This window comes from Arvicanthis niloticus, chromosome 9 (assembly GCF_011762505.2).
Source record: "Arvicanthis niloticus isolate mArvNil1 chromosome 9, mArvNil1.pat.X, whole genome shotgun sequence".
Taxonomy (NCBI): domain Eukaryota; kingdom Metazoa; phylum Chordata; class Mammalia; order Rodentia; family Muridae; genus Arvicanthis; species Arvicanthis niloticus.
In genome coordinates, this window is record NC_047666.1 from 57,684,665 (window position 1) to 57,710,549 (window position 25,885).

The 25,885-nt window shown below is 39.2% G+C and overlaps 1 protein-coding gene across 1 annotated transcript in view; it reads right to left on the bottom strand.

Moving 5' to 3' along the window:
* Erc1 (ELKS/RAB6-interacting/CAST family member 1) overlaps positions 1-25,885 on the bottom strand; it is a 288,788-nt gene that overhangs the window by 183,230 nt on the left and 79,673 nt on the right. Inside the window, 7 exon segments of the mRNA XM_076940435.1 lie at positions 2,108-2,248; positions 3,239-3,303; positions 3,306-3,357; positions 3,359-3,379; positions 5,308-5,351; positions 5,354-5,444; positions 13,301-13,468. Of these exon segments, the coding sequence (XP_076796550.1) occupies positions 2,108-2,248; positions 3,239-3,303; positions 3,306-3,357; positions 3,359-3,379; positions 5,308-5,351; positions 5,354-5,444; positions 13,301-13,468 (582 nt within the window).

Consider the following 25,885-nt stretch of genomic DNA (forward strand, 5'->3'; position numbering starts at 1 on the left):
CCACCACTGCCCGGCTGTTTAAAAGTTTTTAATCATATATATGTGTGTGTCTGTTTCTGCATGTGAATGTAGGTGCCCATGGAGGCCAGCGGCACTGGATCCCTACAACTGAAATTATAAACAGCTGGACGCTGCTTGATGTGGGTGTTGGAAATCAAACCTCAGTCCTCTGAAAGAGCAATACATGCTGCTGAGCCATTCCTCCGGCCCTAATAATAAATCTTCAAAATATACCTTGAAGGTAAAATAAAAATAATATAGTCCATAGAAATGAATAAGAGAAAAAGAAGAATGACTGGGGAAGAGGAGAGGAATGACCAGTAACTAAACAGAAGTGCAAGGTTAAATATAACTCAGAAGCCGATGATCCACAAGAAATAAACATTAAGAATAAGATCAATCTGCTGGGCAGTGGTGGCAAATCTTAGTGCTCAAGAGGCAGAAGCAGACAGATCTCTGTGAGTTTGAGGCAAGCCTGGTCCAAGAGTGAGTTCTAGGACAGCTAAGGCTTCACAGAGAAACCCCTGTATAGAAAATCCCCCAAAAAAGAAGAAAGAAGAAAAGAGGAAGAAGAAGAGGGAGGGAGGAGGGGAAAAAGAAGAGAAGAAGGAAGAGAAGGAAAAGAAGGAGAAGAGAAGAAAAACTAGAAAATGCTATCTTGTGGGCATGATCTCATGCAGAAGTAGCTGCCAGCAGCGGGCTTCCAGGAAATGGGCCTGCTGTCAACAGTCAACCGGGAGCTGTGGAGGGTCCTATGTGGTCCTACCCCATCCTGCTACAGTGCGATCTACTGATAGATTCAATGGGTGGCAAACATCGTGATCAGCACTGATGAGCTCAACATGTTCCATTAATACCAAGCCATGGTCACACAGCCCTGGTGTGCTAGTTTGTTTTTATCAACTTGATACAAGTTAAAATCATCTAGGAAGAAGAAATCTCAATTAAGAGATTGCCTCCATTAGACTGCCTACATTCTGTGAATTTTATTAACTAATTCTTGATGTAGTGATGCTGAGCCCATGTGGGCAGTGACACCCTGGGCAGATGGTCGTGGGCTGTATAGTAAGCCATGGAGATCAACCATCCTTCCATAGCCTCTGCCTCAGTTCCTGCCCTCATTGCTCTCCATGGTGGACTGTAAGCTGTATGAAATAAACCCTTTCCTCCTCATGTTGCTTGTGGTCAAGGTGTTTATCATAGCAACTGAAAGTAACCTAAGATACCTGGCTTTAAACTCAGTGTGCTACAAAAACAAAACAACAACAACAAAAATTGACTGTGAGTAAAGGACTTGGGAGTCAGGTAAAAGAGAGGAAAACAAGAGAGACGGTGGCAGTAATCAAAATGTACAGTATGTATTATGGAAACTGTTAAAAATAGCAGACTTCAAAAAATGACTGTAGTGACAAGCCAGGATGTTAATGCACTATCAAAATTCTAGGCTAGATTGGGGTGCTTGAAAGCTACAGCATGGTAAGAGCAAAGGAAAAGAGAAACAGCCCTGGATAAGCAAAGAGCAGTCTACAAGAACCTTCTAGAAGCCACCTCCCAGAGATGAAAGTCTTCCTCTACCATGTGCTGAAGGCTTGATTTACCAGTGTTCATTACTGGGGTGACTGAGAAAGGAGTCAGTACATCAGGAGGTTCTGGCTGAAATCTGTGATTTAATCCCCAAACCACAATGTGACGGCACTGCTGAGAAGTGGACTGAGAGGTAGGACTCTCAGTAGAGGACGTAGATCACTGGGGACACAATCTGAAATAAACACCTTGTCCTCACTCATATCTGCCTTCCTGGTGGCAAGGATGCTCTGCCTCACTAAACATTAAAAGCATTGGAATCATCTAACCATAAAATGTAATCTCCCAAACTATAATTCTAAATAAATCTTTTCCTACTTTAGTACTGTTTATCTTGGGTATTTGGTCACAACCATAAGACCAAACCTATCTTGAAACAATAAAAAATAACTGTAAATTCTGTATTGTCACTGTAAATCCTTAACTTTAAAAAAAAAGAGAGAGAGAGAGAGAGAACAGGCACTCAGAACTATCTACAGTGTTCTTATGAAAAGAAAAGTATAATGGGAACTTTTTCTTCAACCTTTTTCAACTGTGACTCCATTTTTAGGCACTCTTCCTTCTTCTGCTCAAGAGCAATTTCTAGGGTCTTGAGCCGTGAGTCCTTTTTTAGTCCTGAGGAAGCCAGGGAAGAAGCATGCTCTTTGAGATCCAAGAGAGAAGTCTAAAAGAAGCAAGACATATTTAGAATAAATACTGTGAAATAAAATGTGGATTTAATTTTTAAACTTATATTCATAGTATTTGGAAGTTTCCATTTCAAGAGTATCCATGAACTATAAATTTTCAGATATTAATGAAAATCAGGTTGATCCTCAGTACTAACTGAACAATACCATAAAGGGTCCTAAAAATGACTAGGGATGAAACTCAGGTGAAGAGTTAGCCTGGCAAGCATCAAGTCCTAGTTCAATCTCCAGGAACACATAAACCAGGCACAGAACACACCTGTAACTGCAGAACTCAGGAGGTAGAGGCAGGAGGATCAGAAGTTGAAGGCTAGCCCTGAATTACAGGAAGCCTTGTCTCAAAACAGAACAAGAATTCTAACCCTCTGTACTTATTCTCACAAGATAAAAGGACACAGAGCTTTAAGAATATAAGTAGCCAAATTAGGAACTACATAGATTTGAACGTGCGTGTTTCCCCTCTCTTAGCAGGAAATTCTTGTAGAAACTTACTTCTACAAACTTTTCCGACAGTTATTAGACAGACCTATTGGATTAGTTATTACATAACATTCAACTTTGTAGCTACTTAAGTGATACTAACAGGATTATTCAGAAATAAGAACAAAACTCATGAAGTGAACCAAGTTATAGGCTGTTATGTTTCTACAGTGGTTCTGGTTAGATTTCCTCCTCTTGTGTCCGTTTCTTACTATCAGCAGTGTTTCTCCAAGTGTAACTGGGCTTTAGCCACTCTAGGCTTTGCATAAGCATCAGGAGCCCATAAGAAACCAACTCTTAGCATACAGAACAAGGTAGTAAAGGAGTAAGAAATAAATGAGAGCCAATCTTCTGTAGCCCTCACAGCTTCCCTGAGCATCTGAAACTCCTGCCACAGGATACTAAGAAAATCTTTTTTGCATGTCTGCACTGTGCAGACGGCAAACAGATACACATAATGCAACGACTAATTTGGTAATCCTAACCTCCTTCTCTGAAGGTCTCCTTGCAATAAGGCTGACTTTTTCTTTCAAGTCTTTAAGATCTTTTTGTAGGTATCAATCTCCTCTTGCTTCTCTCGCTCATCTCTGTCCCGCTGCTCCTTGTAAACGTTCAATTGTCCGCTCCTAAAAGAAAGTACTACCGAGAAATAAGAATATTCCATTTGTACTTACATTATATAACATACTCTGCTTCTTTGACAAACTCAACACTTCTATCATCTATTAAAAAGACAATGGTAAAGTACTTCAAGAATTCAGTTTTCAAAGAACTAATTTTTCCTATTACTACCAGTAATTTCCAACTTTGTTTATTTTTAAATATCAAGAGTCGGTTTCCAGTCATTGTAAATATCATTAGATAGCACTAACGCATTCTCTTGAAATATTCCCATTAAAATTCAATTTCTAAGTAACTAGAAACTTATGTGTATGTGTATAACAAACACATATTTCTCCACTATAATAATACTGACACAGACTACCTACAAAACAATAGGAATTACGCGTAACTCATATATCAAAAGTAGGGGGAGCTATGATACACTGACCCTACATAAGAGGACAGAGAAGTGATAGAAAAATTAAAACTTCTGCTTAGGTGCTCAGGAAGCGTGAAGGCTAAAGCAATTTAAGTATATTTCTGGGTAATGTTTCTAAACATACTCAGAGAACATGCATTCATTCTAGCAGCAGATCAAAGCATTCTAAGTCCAAAACACCTAACAAATGTTTCTCTATGCCTCTAAAAAGAATCCAGTTAAATATCTCAAAGAAAGTACAGCATCATGTGATAATCTTTAATCCTAACACTTGGGACCTGGAGATAGGAGGATCAAGAGTTAGAGACTACCCTGAGTATAAGGGCTAGTCTTAGTTGCCAACTTGACTATATCTGGAATTAACTAAAACCCAAAATGGCTGGGCACATCTGGCTCTCTTTTCCTACTTGTTCTCACTCTCACTAGCAAGTCCATTTCTTCTTCTTCAGGATTCTGGCATTTACTGAAGACCAGCTCAAACCTCCAGCATTATGGACTGATAACTATAGGATTCTAGAACTTTCCATTGGTAGACCCTCATTGTTAAACTAGCTGGACCACAGCCTGTAAGCCATTCTAATAAAACCTTATTATATAGATGGATGATAGACAGACAGACAGACAAACAGACAGATGAATGATAGATTTATTCTATCACTTGTTTCCTCTACAGAATCCTGGCTAATACACTGAGTTACACAGCAAGCCTGAGGCTAGTGTAAGGCCACATGAGACCTCATCACAAAACAATACCTCCTCCAAAAAGAACAACAAAAAACAAACAAAAACACCATAAGGAGATTCTCTAAAATATGTTCTCATCACTTTTTCATCCAACCGTTCCTTATAAAGTCAAGTATGCTCATAAAGGTAAAACAAGTAATATAAGTCAAGGGCTAGAGAGATGGCTCGTGGTTAAGAGCTGGCTGCTCTTCCAGAGGACTCAGGTTCAATTCCCAGTTCCCACCTGGCAACTCACAACTGTCGGTAACTCCAATCCAGGAGATCCCTTTCTGGCCTTTGGGGACACAAGGCACACATGTGATGCTCAGACGTAGATAGAAGCGAAAATTAAAATTATTTTTGGAGTAAGCCAAGACTAGAAAATTAGCAAGGTTGTAATATTCATAAATAAAATCTATGAATATGTCATGTGGTGGGAAGGTAACAGAGAAGAGCTTGGTCTGGAATAACATCCTGATGATCAATGTCAAATATCCTGCACATCTAGCTAATCAAATAATGAATTTTCATTTCCTTTAGAAAGCATAAAAGTAGGGAACACATGCTGGCTCTTTAGGAAATGTGGCTATGGTCTTTAAGTGCATGACCAATCTTGCTTAGAAGTTGGTGCTAACATCTAAGAGTAATTAGATTGTCTTTCCATTTTATACTTCGCACATCAGCAGCAAAGAAGCTTCTGTGAAAGGATTTCCTCTAAGTTTATAGTCAATTTTAGGATAACGAGAAAGCAGAACACCAAGTCTGGGATGAGTCAGGCTGGTCACTTACTTTATCTGCAAGAGCCTCCTCCAGTGTTGTCAGAGCTGTGTCCGGTTAGTCGTGTCCGCCTGCAGAGACTTCACTCGCTCTTTCAAGCTGCTCATCTGCTTCTCTTTATCTCTTAGTTGTTCCTGAAGATTTTCTATCTAAATATACATATACGTTTAAGAAAAAAAACATTAAAAAGGGTAGAAATAGGCACAATAAAAATTATTTAAGACATAAAAAAAAAATTATGATGTGTGTATGTGTTTTCTGTAGAAATAATTTTAAACCTAATTGTTTCAAAATTATATGCTAAACCCTTACTGCAGCCAGAATTTTGTACCACCACAGAGAAAAGACAAACACCCTGTGAACATATATACAGATAGCAAATCCCTAGGTAAGTTTGAGGCACAAAGTTCCAATGTGAAGTCAAAATGCTGAGAGGGACTGCAGTGGATCCATATGAAACGGAATTACTTCTAAGATGCCACTGTGTACAACAAACTGAAGGACAACGAACACAGCAATCACAGAAAACCAAGTCACTTGTAGAAAGGAAAAACTCCTTCTGTTAAGTGTTTGGATTTTTAAAACACCCTTTATCTAAACAACAAGTATTTTCAATGAAACTTCTTGCTGTGTTCATTTCTCCTCACATACTTAAATGCATTCATTTACTCAAAAGAATTATTTTTCCTCTCCTAGCACTAACTAGACCCGGCCCTTGGCTTACAAAGTCAGACAAGACTAGACACATTCAGAGTCCTATGTCAGTAGACAACTACTAATTTCACTATAATATGCCAGGTACTAGGAATACTAAGAAAAATGAAGAGGCCTACTTTTACTACATGACATGAGAGAGAGAAGGAGTGTCCCCATTATGAAGTTGAAAACTATGCAAAAAGATAGACTTACTGGCCTACTGAGGAATAGACTTTGAATTTCAGAGAGATTGGAATGCATAGAGGTTTCAATCCTAGAAATAGGCTGTCAACTTTAAATAATTTTCATGGCTGTGGAAATGAAATTTAAAGCAACTTCCATACAGACTTGGTAAATAATTCTGGGATTCTATTTGCTTAGGTAAGAGATTATACGAACTAAAGATTAAGACAAACCAAGAATGGTAGTGCACACCTATAATCTCAGCACTTTGGGAGAAAGAGACAAGAGAAGCAAGACTTCTTTGACCAAGATGCTGCTGGGCTGGCTGGATGGATTGGATGGATGGCTAACACAGATGGAAATAAAGCAGATATAAAATGTGGCAAAGTATATTTATGATCAGTGTGCTTGAGGTCTAAATGCTTTCTGGACTTACTTGTCCCATTTTCTCCAAGATTTGGGGTTTTTTTTCCATTATTTTCATTAAGGAAGATTTCTATGCTTCTAGCTCTTCTCCCTCAGGTATATCAATGAGCAAGATATCTGGTATTTACATTTGCTCTTCATGATTTCGTACTTGTACTTCTCTTTTATTAGTTAAATTATTACAAATTATTGACTATAAATCATTATAGTTGAATTATTAAAGGCATAAAACTAAGGAGTATTACTCTAAACGACAGATACACCAAGTAAGATTTAAGCAAATACATTAAATCAATGAAAGTCTTTATAGAAAGTACTCTACATACTAGGAGGACATGGAATGATATATTTCAGTCCTCAAAGAAAATAACTACCAACCAAGATTATTGCACTTGGATGAGGCTTAAGGGAATCCTACACTCAGAAGAGAAGTTAGTAAACACCATCATTGGGAACACAGGCAGTGATGGCACGGATCTCTGAGTCCAAGGTCAGCCTGGTCTCCAGAGCTAGTTCCAGGACAGCCAAGGCTGGGAAAACAAAACAAAACAAAACTAAGCATGAATTCTTACTAGAAAAATAGATAGGTCAATGAGAAATAATAAAGAAATATTATCAACACAGTAAATCATCACATTTATAAGACAAAAAATGAGCAAAAATAAATGAACAAAGTGCTCATTTTCAAAGCTATAAGAAAACTGGAATGAGATATAATAATTTTATATGCACCAAGTGTTGAAAGAGCACCAAATTTTATTTAAAACAAATAAACAAAACAACCTACTAGACAAAAAAGATTTAGGCCCAATATAATAATAGTTAGTGACATAGCATGAATAAATTTGTAGAACTAGAAAAAAGTACCAAACTTTATATAAGAGCAAACAAAAATAATCTTTAAGTAGCCAAGAAAATCTAAGCAAAATGCAATACTGGAGGCAATATTGAGGCCACTGTAACAAAAGGAACATGGTACTGGCATTTTGGGGGTGCAGGGCAGACATGAACCAGATAAACACAAGTAGGACTCATCAAAGTATTTTTTTTAACTGAGTCTCAATCTCAATGAAAGGTGTTAAAAAAAGTGGATATCCTCATATAGGAGACTAACACTAGACCCTTATCTTAGTTTACAAAACAAACCAAAAAAGATGTTGAGAATTTTGGTTTCTTTTAAAAAACAAACAAAAAACCACAAACAAACAGAAATGTAAGAATATGTTTTCATTTTAATCCTAGTTGGAGGATATGGGGCTGCCTCAGATTGTCCACAGCAGCTGACCATGATTTGCCTGGTGCTCTAGCAGGAGCATGATCTTGTCAGCTGCAAATAATTTCTGCAACTGTGTGACCTTTGGAAATCTGGGGATTGTTCAGAGGGTCTATAATGCTAGGACCCGAGAGGTCAGCTGTTGGGTTGTTGCTGTTGGTCACTGTTTGTTAAACAGTCATGCACAAAGAAGAAACAACAACAGGACATTAGATATCCAGTCAGCGGAAGATCAAACTTGCCCCAAGGACTCGAGATCCCTAAAAGCAGGAAGTTGTCTGAGGATAATGTCACTTTCTTTCCTGTTTTTTCTCCTATCTCATGTTGGGGTTGCAATGGCAGGGAAAAGATGGAGAAGAGTAGAAGGGAAAAAACTCACAGACCAGCCAGACACCAGCTACAAGGACAAGACACTTTAAGATCTAAAATTCAATTTGAAGCTAGAGGAAGGCCAAGGGAACACTTAAGAATACTGACACAGGCAGATTTCCTAGATAAGACTTCAGCTATCTCAAAAACTCAAGAGTTAAAGAAAACCTCTCAAGGATGAGAAAATCTGAAAGACATGAAAGAAGAAATAGAAATAGTCAATATTGTTAAAAAAATCATTTAGTTATCAGGTAAAAAAAACTTACTACAGTTAGAATGGTTCTTATTTTTTTTTAAGTTAACAGAATTTGAGGGAGTGAAGCCCTTATACACTGTTAGAGCATAAGTTGATAATCCCAGTGTACAATACAATATAGAAGCTCCTCCAAACATTAAAGACAGAACTACTATATCATTTTCCCATCTCTGAGTATTTAATCAGAAAATGAATCAGCACACAAAAGAGATACTTCCAAGTTTGCTGTAAAATTCACAATAGCCAAGTGTGGAAATCAGCCTAAGTGCCAGGCAATAGGTGAAACGTGGTATGTAAACAACATTATCACTCACCCATGACGAGCAAGATCCTGTGACTTCTAGGAAAATGAAAGGATGTGGAAGTCAAGGGAAATAAACTGAAAGTCCTATGTGTGTGCTAAGGACCTGAAGCCAGAAAAACGTGCTATTATGGACCAGGAAGGGGTCAAGGGGGGCTAGGGAGCAGGTATAAAGGTGGGCAGACATTATCAGTACACTGGGGGTTTTTGTGGTGTGGTACCATTAGAATAATCTCTTCTGCAGCTTTAGAGATACAAAGATGGTAGTTTTTATTAATAAATATGAAGACTAAAGAAGTGACAAAGATGATAGCCTACCACTTTTTCATGGTTTTGCTTTCTACTCTTTATTTCTAGTTACCTGGAATTAAATGAAATATTAGGAAAAATATTAGATAAAATATTCTAGAAGAAAAGCAACTATTCAGCCAGGTATGGTGGCAGTATATAGCTGGGATTTCAGAAAGCTGAGGCAGGAGGATCATGAGTTCAAAGCCAGTCTGAACTCCAAATACACACTCTAGGAAGAGTTGGTTAGAAACTTTCAGTTGCATACTGTTCCAAGTAGTATGAGTAACTCTCATGCAGCCCTGTCTGGAACATGAATCATCCATCTGTCTAACATATCCACACTACAGACCGATCCAGACAAACTGCTGTAGAAGGTGGACCACTTTATAATCCTGTGTTGATTTTTTTTACACTTAATTTATTTATTATGTAGGTATCTGGGTACACTCATGCCATGGTCTAACTATGGAGGACAGAAGACAGCTTGCTAGATTAAGTTTTTTCCTTCTACCATATGGGTTCCAGAGATCCAACTCCAGTTGTCAGGTTTAGTGGCAAGCCTCCTTGGTCCCCATGGACTTTTTATGTATACTCTACCTGTTACAAACAAAACTCAGTAAGTACCTATTTAAGCATGCATCCAATTTAGGCTTGAGAAAAATTTTGTAATAATCTATTGAACAAGCATTTATTCTAAAGAGAAAGTCTAATACAAGTGAATTAAAATACAAATATTTTTAAATTAGTTACTCTAAGAAAATATATTCCTTAAAACGCCATTCTAATCATCACATTTATTGATTTAGAAATAAAATATTATATTATGCAAGGATGTCTTCTCTCTACCTGGTTTTTATTTTATAATGAAAAAAAACTAATATCAGAGGAAAACTAAAACTAAATGCAATGCTCTATGAGGAACTCGCCGACTCTACGCACCAATCATTACACTGCCCTTGGATTTACTTACATCCTTTATTTTGGTTTTTATCAGCATTGCACAGTTGTCAGGAGCTATCATGTTTCACTGAGTGACTTGTGAGTGGATATAAACCCACATAAGTCTAGTCAAGTGAAACTGAGCACTCTGCCTTGGAAGCCCTAATCCCCAACAAGGAAAGACTTCCTCTACCAAAGAAATACCAAAGCACTTCCTGCAATCACCGGGACCACTTGAGCAATTGCTTTGACAATACCTTCACAAGCTATTTCAAGCAGAATTAAATTTATTAAAATGAAGCCAATCAATCAGAAAGGCCTTGACCTTCATTTTTTGCAAATACTTTCCAGATTCAATTCCCAGCACCCACATGGCAACTCAAAGCTGTCTGTGAACTGCAGTTCCAGGGAATCCAATGCCCTCTTCTGGCCTCCACAGTTAGTTACCATGTATGCATGTGGTGTGCAAACGTAGAGGCAGTCAAACATTTATACATACAAAATAATAGAAATATCTTTTTAAAACTTTATATAGCTTATCATACTAAAATTGCTAGAAGATGAAGCCTTTAAGGCAGCAGCAGCGGTGAGACTGCTCAGTGCCTATCATGTGTATGAAGCAGGTGCTTTCAGTTTCCCTTAATAGCTACACAGAAAAAAATGCAGGATTTTTTTAAATAATTAAATCAACAACTAGCTTAATCTCCAAAAGGAACCCTTCATTTTATTATTTATAACACTAACAAAGTCAGTGAAAGAGCCAAAGCCAAAGGAGACTGGCTAAAGTAAACACAGTCCACCAGGGGAAAGGCATTATCACAGCTCATGTTCTCAAAAGCTAAGATGCAGAAATGGGTTTGTTATTTACTGCTGTATTAAAAAAGAACATTTACTAGAGATATGACCAATATTTTCCCAATTTAAAATCAAAGCTTAGGAGCTGGAAGTGGCTCTGAGGTTGAGAGCCCTTTCTGCCCTTGCAGAGGACCTGAGATCAGTTACCAACGTCCATGGAAGACAGCTCACAACCACAACATATGAGCTCCAGGGGACCCTACACTGTCTTCTAGACTCCACTAGCACCTGCATTTACACATTCAGATTTCAACACACAGACAATACACACAATTAAAAAGAAAATCAAATCTTAAAACTTATTTTTATATCTTTTTTCTTTACTTTTGTCACATTTTCAAATACCCAGGATACTCATAGTTTTATTGATAATAGTAAAAGAAAAAGAAGTGCTATGTTATCCAAGACATCTTAGGTAAGAGTCTGCCATCACACGCACTCAATAACATAAAGTGGGAAGCGAGAGATGTTCACCAAGGAGGTGTTTGTGCAAAGGCCTGGCTGGCAACCTAAATTTGACCTACAAATGCCACAAGGTGGCAAGAATGAACTCAATCCCTGGAACTGTCCTCCAAGCTTCAAAGTAGTGCCATGGCACTATTACTATTAACACACAAATTACTAATTTCATAGAAACCTCAAAGGATTTCTACAAGGCATCTAAAACTGCCCTTTATTTAACCTATTCCCATCACAGGCTTATTCTTGAGACATTAATAAATTTATCTGTCAATTAAGGAGTTTTCTGTAATACCAAAGAAAAGATGAGAGACAGCAAATGAATTCAAACAATCACAAATTTTGAGACTTATTTGATTAGAGAGTGTAGGAAATGTTGATAAGGTACTTTTTTTGTTTAAAATAGAAATTTCAGTTCATCTACCCAAGGCAAAATAAGCAAGCAATCAAAGTAAGCAGAAGGGATCCCTAGTACATGTGTGCAAACAATCTCCAGAAGACAATGGCATGCATCAAGCAAGCTGTACAAATTTAACAAGGTAGCTCAGATCCAAATATTCACCTTTTTTCAAGGTCACTGATTTGTTTTAAAGATACTCTATCATAAAACTTCTTTAAGGGAAAACTCTAGTAAGCAGGAGCCCAATACCAATCACACCTGAACCCTGGCCATCTGTTATTGCCTGCTGTATTCTCTGAGCACAGGGTTATAGTAAGATATTCACATATCAATATTCCACAAAATCTGGAAGACTTGGAGTATGCAATGCAGCCCAGGAGAACCAGGACAGTTCAGTCCAGGGGCTAACTGTCTGTCTACTACCATAGCCATCAATCACTGTGTCAGAATACCAATCCCAGTATACCTTCCCAGAGAACTCAAATGTCTACCATCCCTGCTCATGGCTACTTCTTTCTTGGATACTGTTAGCAAGTTAACAATAAACTAAGAAAATGTCAACCATTGTAAATCTATCATTTCAACAGAAATGAACTTTAGGTTGAAATGAACCTTGAGGTAACAGCTATAGACATGTTACCTTCTCTATAGTACATATAGTACAAAGAACCTTTTTTTCTGAACTTGAAGATAATTCAGCCTTTTTATTTGCAGAGGATTGTGTCTCGTGTTTTCACTTTACATTCATTTCTTCTCATTTACTTTTTGTAATTGTAATACTTGCAACACTCTAAATATTGATAATTTTGTTAGTGCACACTAATCTAATTGTTTTAAAAATCTAGTAAATTTTCTATCTTCATATCCACACTACTCACTTCTCTGTACCTTGGAGACAACCCACACATGGAAAAGCAAATATATATTCTCATCCTATTTACATTATTTTGGTATCTTCCTGATATCTGCATAGCCTTTATACAGGCAAAAGTATATATATTTGGATATATATGTAAGTCAAAAACTGGAAAAATGTCAGTAGTTTATTTTTATTCCAAAAGAAACCTATTCCTAATAATTCTTCTGGTCAAAGAGGCAGGCCTGCCATTCTTCTCCTGCTGAGTGTTAGTTCCTCACAATGAGCACTGCAGTGGGGCGACAGAGAAGCAGCTCAGCATGCAGGTCTGCACCTGCACACTGTGTGCTTATGACAGCAGCAGGCTCTACTCTTCAAAATTGTCACCTACGTAATGAAATCAGTGATACGCGTGCAAGATTAATGCTTTTCCATTCCAATTAAAGATAGTAGAGGTAGGTTAGCTGGCCAAACAGTCTGTCAATTTCTAAGAGACTTGAGAAACAGGATGAGAAATCCTACTGAAAGAAATACTGCTGAGCTCATCAAAGACTGAACACGCAGAGCAGTTTTAGCAATCTACCTCCTGCAACAATAGTTCCAAGTACTCTGCAAAACCTAAACAGGAGAACGGCAGAGTGCTCAGAATAAGGTTATGTCACAAGTGGACCACCCTGCTCATATCAGAACACCTGCCTTACCTTCTTCTGGAGAACATTGACCTTCCGCTCCTTCACGTCCAGCATGTCCTTGAGGTCTTGTATCTCTCCAGCTTGTGTGCCCTTCTCCTCAGCCATATCTTGAATTTGTTTGGTTTTTTTATTCAGCATAGTCTCCTTTTCTTCCAAACGCAATCGAAGAGCATCCACCTGAGAACAGATTTACAAATGATGAACAGGGCAGAAAGGAGAGGTCTAGAATTCCTTGGAATAGAGTTGCCATATTTTAAAGATAATAAAACTGGCATTTGGGAAAATTAAATTACTTTATTTTAATAATTACAATAAGCAGTAAAATGATTAGAACTTAAGCATTCCAAATTTACCATATTCAAAAAAATATCAAATAAAAAGCAGAGAAGCAGTGCACAAGAGTCAGCAGCCTTCTCCCAAAGAGCTTATCAGTCAGAAAGACTGTTGAAAAGAACCAACATCTGAACCAGATTATAAGTGACAAATAAACCCTTAGTAGATATGAAACAGAAGATGAAATGCGCATTGCAAGGAAGGAAAAAGAATATTTTTGAAACATAAATTACCCAACATAGCGTGTTTTAGTAAACTCATTTAAGATGGCTGAACATAAGCAAAAGGACATGAGATAAACCAAAATGACATATTAAACCAACTGCCAAATAAGGTACTTAATGTTATCCTGTTTGCAAATGAAGTCAGTAAAATACCTGTAAAAAGGAAAAAAATAATAGAATAGTCAATATTACGCTCTGAAAAAATTGTTACTACTCTGGTCACTGGAACACAAGACATTTTTAATTTCATCCTTTTGTAGAATTTAGAACCTAATGGAGAAGACAGCAGCAGCGTGGAGAACAGGAGTATTTACAGGGGGCATGGAAACTGAAGTAGAGTGTTTCTAAAGTACAGAATGGGACTGGATAGATAGCCCAGTGGGTAGTGATCAAGTATGACAACTGGAGCTCAATCTCCAGAACACACAATAGGAGAGGACTGGCTCTCACAAGTTGTACACTTACACTTACACACACACACACACACACACACACACACACACACACACACAAAGTATAAGTTTAAGAAAAAGAATAACTCAGCTTCAAGATCTGTGACTAGGTGCTGGTGAGGCCTGGACAATTAGTGAAGGATGAGCAGGGATGAGGAAGATAATGGGAGAACCTTTCAGAGTGGAGGTGCCACAGATAACGATGGTCAGAAACAGATGTTAACTTCTCATTAAGCTACACACAGAATGCTTAGGGCTACTAACAGGTGGGAAGTCACAGAAAGTAGGCTAAAAGCAGGACCACACCAGTGTCAGGTCTCGACGTCTGAACTTTATTACCTATAAAAAGGGACAAATGGGAGAGAGAGCCCAAGCTAAGCTCCCACTTTCCGATGGAGATGAGTGAGCCCTACCTACGGAAGGAGCCAAGAGCCTTATTTCCTAACAATGTGCCTGAAAATCACTGATATACAAGATAATGACCTAAAAATACCACCCAATAAGCTACAAATCCTGAACATCTTGCTCTTTAATTTCTTACAACTGCAAAAAAGTACCATGGGGGTGATGGCAGTGGTGGCACACGCCTTTGATCTCAGTACTCAGGGAGATAGTGGCAGGTGGACCTTTGTGAGTTTGAGGCTAGCCTGGTCTACTGAGTGGGTTCCAAAATGGCAGGGCTATATAGAGAACTCCATCTCAACAAAGAAACAAATAAATAAAAGTTAAATAAAATAAAAGTACCAAAAAACTGGGCTGCCTTAAACAGAAACCACTTCCCACACAAATCTGAAGGCTAAGCAAGGTCTAAAGAGTAAAGATGTCTGTAGGGCTAAGCTTCCACTGAGGACGTGACCCTCTCTTTGCCTGTCCCTCCATTCCTGGCAAATCTTGGCCTTGGACATATCTGCAAAATACCTGTGGGCCTTCTAATAAAAATGGGCTCTTTTGTTTAAAATACTTGGGCTGCAGTTGGTGGAACTGTTCAAGAAGGATCAAGAGATCTGGGCTTCTTGGAGGATGTGTAACACTGGGGACAGCTTTGGGGTTTCAAAAGAAATGAACCATTCCCAGTGTGTGTTCTCTCTTCTCTCTCCTCTCCTTCCCCTCCCGTCCCCTCCACTTCCCCTCCTTCTCTTCCCTCCCTTCCCCCCCCAGATGTGAGCTCTCAGCTGTTCCTCCACTGTCTCTTTGCACCATCATCATGGACTCTAACCCTCTAAACTTGAACCAATCAAACACTTTCTTTTTTAAGTTGTCTTGACCATAGTGTTTTGTCTCAGCAATGGAAAAGTAACTAAGAAAGAACCTATTTGGGCTGGAGACATGGCTCAGCAGTTAAGAGCACTGGATGCTCTGCCAGAGGTCCTGAGTTCAATTCCCAGCAACCACATGGTGGCTCACAACCATCTGTAATGGGATCTGAAGCCCTCTTCTGGTGTGTCTGAAGACAGCGACAGTGTACCCACATACATAAAATAAATATATAAATCTTTTAAAAATGTTTTTAAAAAGATAAAAAGAAAGAGCCTATCTAAATATACGTCACAATCTGCAGTTTGCATAGTAAAGGATTTATGGAGGACACTATTCAACTTAAAATGCATACTGACACACTGTTATAAAAACATTCCAAAATGCTAACCTTTAACTAAATTCTTAGAATTGACAGATGAGTCTTCATATGGACATACACAAGTGTGCATGTGGAGAGACACAAATTCATTAATGACTGAAAATGAAGAGACCGTGAGCCTAAAATGGTCTATAGTAAGAGTTATGTCATCTCTCTGATTGTCCAAAAGATAAAAAGCAAAATCTCAGGGAAAACAAAAACAAAAAACCCTGAGGCTGGCACAGATACAAGCCCCAATGGGCAGCTCTTCCTCTGCAAGAGCCTGAAGTGTGTCAATGCTGGGAATAGAGCTACACAGTTCATTCTCAGAACTCAGTAACCTCGAAGTTTCTCAATACTCCTCCAAGTTACAAAAGGCCCTAAGGAGCTTTCAAAAGTTGAACCTGTCAATATTTATTAAGCTCCAAATTGAAACTTAAAATAGCTTCAGGCTGAGGGTATAGCTCATGTGTGCTCTCAGGAAGCAGCGAGGGTTCAGTCCCCAGTATCACATTATAAATAGCAATTTCCTCCAGGTTCAAACAGTCCCTCCTGGAAAAAGGCTCCTTAAGGATTCAGGAAATTCAAAATGGAAGCTCATAAGACTCAAGAAGTAAACTTACATCTGGGAAAGATGAAACTTACAAAATTTACAAAGTGCCTCCCCAAGGTTACAGAAGCACTTGACTACAGAGGGAAAAAAATCCTACCAGGGAAACTAACTAGAATTAGTTAGTTCTCCTAGAACTAGTTGAGCAACTAACAAAGAGTTTATAACCTGCCAAGCTGACTGTAAGTCATATAGAGAGCTCTAGGGTTCAGGGTTTGTGAGCTGGGGTGGGCTTTTCAGTGATACAGCTGCCTTGAATCCTTCCCGCTCCTGTGAGTACACACAATAAACTAACTGGTTCACCAAGTAAGACCTTGGAAGAACTGCTACTTTGGTCTAATCAGTTCCCCATCTGGGATGAAGAAACCTTTGTGTCCTATCTTACCACTTGACATCTCTCACAACACACATAAGCCAGAACACACATAAGCCAGATATGGTAGCATAGTCTTGTGATCCTGAAAATGGATCAGGACAACCTGGGCCCATCTGGAAAGTAGACTGGTCACTTTAAGATGGCCTGACCCTTGCTCCAGGGGTTGCACTGCCCTTTCCCATGGGAGCTATATATTGAAACCCCATAGAAATAGCTGGCAAGGGCAGGATTAGAGAAAAGGGAGGGTAGGAACGTATAAGAAGTCCACCCAGAGGCCCTGGCAGACTTTCACCTCCCATTCCCTTGATGGAAGCTTTATCTATTTTAATCTATTCTAATAAAGTCTATCATTTTCTTCCTCTTCTTTACTCCCTCTCTGATGCTGGTGCTTTTCCATTTGAGAGTTTTCTTTCCCCTGCAGCCTTCTTAATCTCTGTCACTTTTACTCTTCTGAGGTTCTGTGTCTGTCATTCCTATTTCAGGCTATGACCGTGATCATGTTCACTGAACTGTTATCTTCAACTGCCATCTTCACGGACTGGTAAAAAACACTGCCTCCCCTGCTCCGGTGGCCCTCCTTACTGATCTGCACGGATCTTCTTTCTATGACAAACTCAGCAGCACCCCAAGATAACTGCCCTTCACCTAAGACCCCAGCAACAACCCCAGCCCCTTCCACAGATAAAGGCAGGAAGATGGTTGTTTAATTTAAGCTAGTGAGTCCATTTTTGTATGGGGCTGGAGAGACAGCACAACAGTTAAGAACACTTGCTGCTCTTCCAGAAGACTCAGATTTGATTCCCAATACCACATGGCAGCTCACAATTGTCTGTAACTCCAGTTTTAGGGGATCTAGTGCCCTCTTCTGGTCTCTGTGGGAATATGGCATGAAAGTCACACACAGGCATACATACAAAATACCCATGCTCACAAAATTAAAAATTTAAATTTTTATGTAAAACACGTATTTTCTTAAAATATAGGAAGAATAACATAATTGTTTAAAATATTTCAAATCCTTTAATGACTGTGTGTATATTGGGATGAGAGGGTTAAATTAAGACTAAATGTACTTTTACACCAGTAGTTCTCAATCTTCCCAATGCTTTCAACCCTGTAATAAATATAGTTCCTCATATTGTGATGACCCACTACCACAAAATTAATTTTAACTGTCACTTCACAACAGCAATCTTGCTATTGTTAAGAATCATAATGTAAATATCTGTGTTTTTTTGATGGTCTTAGGTGACCCTGTGAAAGGGTCATTTGACATCCCCAGAGGGTTGTGACCCACAAATGGAGAACCATTGTTTTATTTCTCTTTTTTATTTTTTAGATTTATGTATTTTATATATATGGGCACACTATAGCTGTCTTCAGACACACACCAGAAGAGTGCATCAGAACCCATTACAAACGGTTGTGAGCCACCATGTGATTGCTGGGAATTGAACTCAGGACCTCTGGAAGAGTAGTCAGTCCTCTTAACCACTAAGCCATCTTTCCAGCTCTGAACCACTGTTTTATACAGGCACCTGAAAAGCCCACTCCAGCTTACTTAAGTGACCCTGTGAAAGGGACATTTGATATCCTTAGCGGGTTGTGACCCACAGATTGGAAGATACTGTTTTAAAAAAAAAAAAGACAAAAAGAACTGAACCTTGAGGCTGAAGACATGGCTCAGCAGTTAAGAGCACTCACTGGCTTGTTATTCCAGAAGACCCACATGACAAGTCACAGCCATCTGTAACTCCAGTTCCTGAGGATCCAACCCTCTTCTGGCCTCAATGGGCACTTCACACATGTGGCACACAGACACACATGCACTTCACACATGTGGCACACAGACACACATGCAGGTCAAATAGTCACACGCATAAAATAAAATCTTTAAAAAGGACTATTTTCCAATTACAACACAAAGTACAGTTCAATAGGAAGTGTTAACACCTACTATGCTTATTAAGATTTTCTAACATATGACAATCAATGAAAGGACAAGCCATAGATGAAAAATATTTAGAAATCATAAATTTTATTTCAAAATACTTCTGTCTATAAGATACAATCAGCTGTCAAAATTCAAGAAAACAAATTTTAATGTGAAGAGATCAGCAGGAATCTCCCTGCTGTACATAAACAGATGGTATTAGGCACTTTATAACAAAGCAAGGAAGAAAGGGTTTCTTATGCTTGCAGTTTAAGAATAGAAGTCCACTAGGGTGTCAGAAATAAGTGGCTACTGGTTATACTGTGTCTGCTTTATACACTGTGTTGCATTAGAAAAACAGACAACAGAGAGAGCAAACCACAGAAGAAAACCCTGAGTGAAAACCCCTCAAAGGACACCCAGGCACCACCCCAGCACCATTCCTAGCAGAAGGATAAGACCTTGTTTGTCCACTTCAACTGAGCACAGGGGACATCTACCTTGTTTGCCAAGCATTGAAGTATGGCTAAATCTGGTGGGGCACCTTGATAATAACAACACAGGGTTTTCCTCTACCAATGCAGACAGAAAAGTATCTACCTACTGTGTTTGCTTCACAATTCTGAACACAAAACTATTAAGTGTCTATGCTTTGCGTTGCAAAGCAAATGCACACTTGTACAGTGAATGAACCAAGTGGGGAAAACTGCTTGTTGCCTTTGGTTTCTCTCTTAGCTTTGTCCTGTGTCTTCCTAACTCTGAAGGAATACTTTCAGTGTTCTCTGCTTCTCTGTCACTGCACTCTTCACACCTCATGCAAACAACTTCCTCTAGAGAAGCCAACTCAACCCACAGGTTCCTTCACTATAACAATAGTTTCCAAATCTTTACTTCTAGCTCCAACAAGTTCTAAAAGCCCGAAATTCAGAGTATTTCCTACTTAAGCCAGTGATTCCATTAATAATTTTAGGATTCTTTTTCTTCATTTAAGTTCTTTCAAAAAAACTTTCAGAGATTATTTCCTATTTAAGCCAGTGATTCCATTAATAATTTTAGGATTCTTTTTTCTTCATTTAAGTTCTTTCAAAAAAAAAACTTTCAGAGATGACTAAGATGACCATGTAGACAATTATTAACCTATGTTAAATGACTTTAAGTTTCTTTTATATTATTTCTTGCATTTTTTTCCTGTGTTGTTCAGAATTCCACAGAGAAACAGAAGTAGACAGACACAGAGTGTGGAGTGTTTGATTTGCAACTACATCATCTGTCTAGTAAGACATCTCAGAGTGTTGGGGGCCGACTTCATGCCATAAAGGCTCATGAGTTACATCACCTTAATTCTAAAACTTTAAAAGGTATGTTTAAAATTACCAGAGAACAAGCTAGACAAATTGTTAAACAATGTCAATCATGTGTTAAACTTTTACCAGTTCCTCATTGGGTTTAAATCCAAAGGGACTGATACCAAACAGTATCTGGCAATGGATGTTACTCATTATAATGAATTTGGCAAGCAAAAATATATACATGTATGTGTAGACACATACAGTGGTTTCATTTATGAAACATTACAAACTGGAGAAGCAAGCAAGCATGTGATGGATCATATGCTTGCTACAATCGCTGTATTGGGTGTGCCTAAACAGATAAAAACTGACAATGGCCAGGTTATACAAGCTCCAGTTTCCACCAATTTCGTGAAAGATTGGGAATACTACATAAAACGGGTATTCCATATAATCCACAGGGCCAAGGTATGGTAGAAAGGGTGCATCAAACCATTAAATGTCAATTTGAAAAAATTAAAAAAGGGGAATGGTACCCTACCAACGGATCCCCCAGAAATATCCTTCATCATGCACTTCATTTTAAATTTTTTAACTTTGGATTCTGAAGGAAAATCTGCTGCTGATAGATTCTGGCATCCTGATACCAAAAAGAATTTTGCAACAGTCCTCTGGAAAGACCCATTAACTGGAACCTGGAATGGGCCAGATCCAGTGCTTATCTGGGGAAGAGGTTCTGTTTGCATATATTCCCAAACTGCAGATGCTGCATGTTGGCTGCCAGAGAGACTGATTAAACAAATAGACAAAAATAACAAATCCAGGGAGGAGAAACCCCCTGAGAAGCATATTTTTTCTTCACAGGAAACATGAAGATGCTTCACAATTGCCTTCAAACTGGAACAGATCAACAAGTAAACCTGACTTGGGAAGTTATCAGTGCTGAAGGAGACATCACCACCTGAATCTCCAGGGTGGCTCTTTTGGACTTTTGATTCCCTGACTTATGCTTTAGTGGGGAACTAGATTGTTTTAGATTTAGTGGGAATTTAGATTGTTTAGACCCAGGAGAAAACCCACTACCACAGTTACTATAGTTGTTTTTTGGGTTTGAGATTGACTAGAGCAGGAACAGGGATTTCCTTACTTGTTTTCTTTAGATCAAAGCTATGATCAGTTTTGTATTAGATTCTGATATAAGACATTTATAAACAGAATAGAAGAAGCTTACACTTTTTACTCCTCTGATAGAGGGAGTTACGTGTTGCCCTTAAAAAAGAGTGTTGCTGTCATACTGACTATTCAGGCACTGTTAAGTCTCTTGTCTCTTGGGTTGATGCGGTTCAACTGACAGATGGCTTTTGTATGACAACAGATATACGCTATTCAAATGAAACCCACACAGGTCCATTATTACAGGCTGGAAGTAGGGGATTGTAAAACCTCTGTCATCAAGACTTATTAAGTATATCCCTAACTTACGAGCTAAGCCGGATAGTCAAAGACGGGTAAGAGAGCATACCGAGACCCTTGCCCCTAAAAGAAGGGAGGCCTCACCATCCTAAGACAGGAGCTCAACCAATGGATGTTGAGTATCCAAGGACGGGAAAGGGAGGCTGGGGTCCTTTGCTCCAACCTAGGACAGGCTCGGTTTCCGGAAGTTTTCCCAGCCTTCCCTTTTGATCAGAGGGTAAAGGAGATGTATCACCAAGCCTGATAGGTCCAGGATCCAAATGGTGGAAAGAACCAATTCCATCAAATTGTCCTCTGACCTCCACACATGTGATGTGACAAGTATCTTTGTGTATGCACAAACACAAAAGTAGATGAATAAGAAGGTGGGTGGGTGGGTGGATGGAGGGATAGATGGATGGTTCAGTTAATAGAGAAATAGATATAGGGGGTTGGGTAAATGGCTCCAAGGTTAGGAATATACTGTACAATTATGAGTATAAAGTTTGAATCCTAGCACCCATAAAACATACTACACACAGAAATAAATAAATAAAATGTAAAAATACAAAGTTAACCCCAAATCTTAGGAACTTTGGGTATATCACAGTGAAATCACACACTTAACATACATAAGGTCCTGTGATAAACCCTGGACACCACATCAAAACAAAACAAAAATCTCATTTAAAAGTTGAGGAAATCAAGGCATAAACTAATTAACTGGTTTCCCATAAAACACATTATTCACTCATCAGTACCATATACAAAAAAGATTAAGAAAAGGATACAGGACCAAAGAACTAAAATCATAAAAACTACACAAATAAACTTTTTAAATTATTTTATTATATGTATGTATCTTAGTCAGTGTTCTACTGCTGTGAAGAGATACCATGACCACAGCAACTCTTATAAAGGAAAGCATATAACTAGAGCTTGCTTATAGTTTCAGAGGTTTTGTCCATTGTCCTCATGGTGGGAAACATGGCAGCAGATATGGCATCTGAGAGTTCTACATACAGATCCACAGCAGCAGGAAGAGAGAGAGAGCCACTAAGCCTGGCTTGGGCATTTGAAACCACAAAGCCCACTCCGAGTGACACATTCCTCCAACAGGTCACATCTCCTAATCCTTTCAAATAGAACCGCTCAGTATGTTCGTACACAGGTGTCTGTGGAGGTCAGAAGACAACCTGCATGAACCAGTTCTCTCCTTCCAAGTGGGTCCTGGAGACAGCTGGTAAATGAACTCGGGTTGTCATACTTTGTGTCAAAAAGCCTTTATCCACTGAACATCTCACCATCTCAAGTAAAGTGGGGGTTGTTGTTGATTGGTTGGTTCTTTTGAGACAGTCTCCATATGTAGCTCTGGCTGTCTTGAAACTTACTATGTAGACCAGACTGGCCTCAAACTCTGTGAGATCTGCCTGCCTCTGCCTTTCAAGTTCTGGTATTAAAGGCATCCACCATTATGTTGGGCTCAAATAAGCTGTTTTTAAAAGGTTTGTTAATTACTTGTCTGTTGTTGTGGTAAAATACTATGACTATTTAGTGTATAAAACATATTTTATACACTAAAAAGCAATTTAGTGGGAAAAGAGTCTACTGGGCTTACAGTTGCAAAGAGCTAAGAGTCCATCACTGGGGAGGCACGACAGCATGAATGGAGACAAGAGCAGAAAGCTGGAGAGGACATTTCAACAAAAGTCATAAAGCAGAGACCGTGAACCGGAAGTGGGTACAGTTACGAAATCCAAAGCCTGGTCTCAGTGATGTACTTCCCTAGCAAAGCCATACCTCCTAAAAATGTCCCCATCCAGCACCACCAACTAGGGACAGATATCACTCAAATACATGAGCTTATTCAAACCAACACAAAAGTATACTTCAAGAAACTAAACTACACTCTGTTTAAAGAGTCACACCTCACAAAAACGTTAAAATAAAAAACAGGGCTGGAGAGATGGCTCAGCAGTTAAGAGCACTGACTGCTCTTCCAGAGGTCCTGAGTTCAATTCCCAGCAACCACATGGTGGCTCACAACCATCTGTAATGGGATCGGATGCCCTCTTCTGGTGTGTCTGAAGACAGTGACAATATACCCACATACATGAAATAAATAAATAAAACTTTAAAAAACAAACAAACAAACAACCCAAGTCTGTATTCTGCTGCTCATAACACAGGTTGGGTAAATTACAAAGAAGAAATTTGTTTTGGCTCATAGATCTGGTCCAAGGTCACAAGACTACATATGATGCCTTTTCTCCCCCTCCTCTCTCCCCACACATATCTCAGCCCTCACCCAGGCAGGAGGATTTCTATACCTAAGGCTTTTACCCCAGACAGGAGGCTTTCTTGAGCCAGGGTCCAGGACCTAACCAGCAAGAAGCTGTGGGCAGAGAGATTCATTTACTCCTGCCTCAGCCTTTGAGGTTTTTTGCACTCAGTTAAGCTGTAGAAGTGAATTCTCCTCTGCAGAAACTTCCAGCCTCCAAAACCCATAGCTTCTGAGACCAGCTGAAGACAGGAGACTGTTCCTCTGGGGATAACTCTCAGCTAGCTGGTATCCCAAGGCTCCCCCAGCATCCTTGCTGCCACAGGATTCCTCACAGCGTGCTAGAAAGGTGCTTCCAGAACTACATCCTCAGCCCAGACACGCAAACACACAAGGTTACAGGGACCATTCTCAGTCAAACCACCACAGACAGAAAATGGAAAACAATGTTGCCCTCTGCTGTACAGGTGCACCTGCACACATGTGTATACACACACAAACACAAAATATTTTTAAAGAGGCATTGCTGGTAAGCCAAAGGTAGGTTGTCAAACAAAGCATGTATCTCAACTCTAACACATGAAGCCCTAGAGTTCTTCGCTTGGACTGAATGCTAAATCTGTGGCCCATCCAAGAAAAAAGAGCAACTTTCTTCCACTGTCAGTAAGTGTAGATGACAATAACACCATAAATAAATGTCTAAAATACATGTTCCTCAAAGGGGGAAAAAACTACTTCTTCAAAGCAGTTAAGATTTGCATTATTTCAATGTATCAATAAAATCTACTCTGTTCCATACATTGAGGTGTCATCAAAAACATAAATCCAATGACAGGCATAGTGCCATGATTTAGGAACAAGCAGACATAAAATGGAAGAATTATTGATAATACAGGATATCGGTGAGAGTGAGAACATGTGTCAAGTAGACATGGTATATTAATAATTCATCTAAGCCTCCTCTATAAAGTGATAAAATGTGGATCTTATCTAACTCAGGCTAATACTCTATAGCCTCAATCAAATTTTCAGGACCCTGACAAAGCATAGACACATTCTTTGCTAGAATGTAACACAAACGTCCTTTGGTTGAATTCCACAGTGTGGCAGTTTATATGAGAAATATTCCCCATAGGCTCATGTATTTGAACATTCATGGTTTGAATCTGAAGGTCTCCCACAGGCACAAGTTTTGAATGCTTATCCCCAAGCTGATAGTGCTATCCGGCAAGTCTGTGGAACCTTTAAGAGGTAGGACGCAAAGAAGACAAGCAGGTCTATAGGGGCAAGCATCAGAAGCAATAATGAACACCAGCTGCTGTCATGTCCTCTGTTTCATAGCCTGCTATGAATGTGAACAGCCTGTACTGAGAGTCCTCAAGTTAGAATCATTGCTCTGCTGTGCCCGCTGCACCAACCCCCCGCACCCCACTCCCCCACCCCCGCCATCATGGATTCTTCCCTCCTCTGTAGTTGTTTCTATCAGTTCCTGTGACAGTGACACAATAGTAACAGATACAAAAAACTTGTATAGAGTGAAAAATTATAAAGAGGTGTGTATACACACACACACACACACACACACACACACACACACACACACACACACACACGCTTTTTCTTTACCCTAAACCTGAGCGAGAGAATGCAGGTTCCAGAAGGTGGAACTGAATGTAAAATTTCAGGCCCTCAAGCCTCAGGGAAGAGAATCCACCTGTGGGTGGGGAAGGCCCAAAGCAGGAAGACACATTCCTGACCACAAAAAGATGCAAGTCATCTAGGTGGGGCTATAGCCGGAGCAAGTGAGAAATAGTTAACCTGAAATAGTTGGTAAAGACAGGGTAGGACACAGTGACTTGGTAAAACTACATTCTTGAGAAGAATGAGTGTACAGAGTGGTTTTCACATGACTCTAAATCATTTAGGGTGGGTTCCTCTGAAATATTCCACTGTTCTTGGTTACCCCTTCCCCCCTTGGTCTTCCGAGCATTACAGCTTACTGATGTTCAAAATTTATAAAGCAACCAAT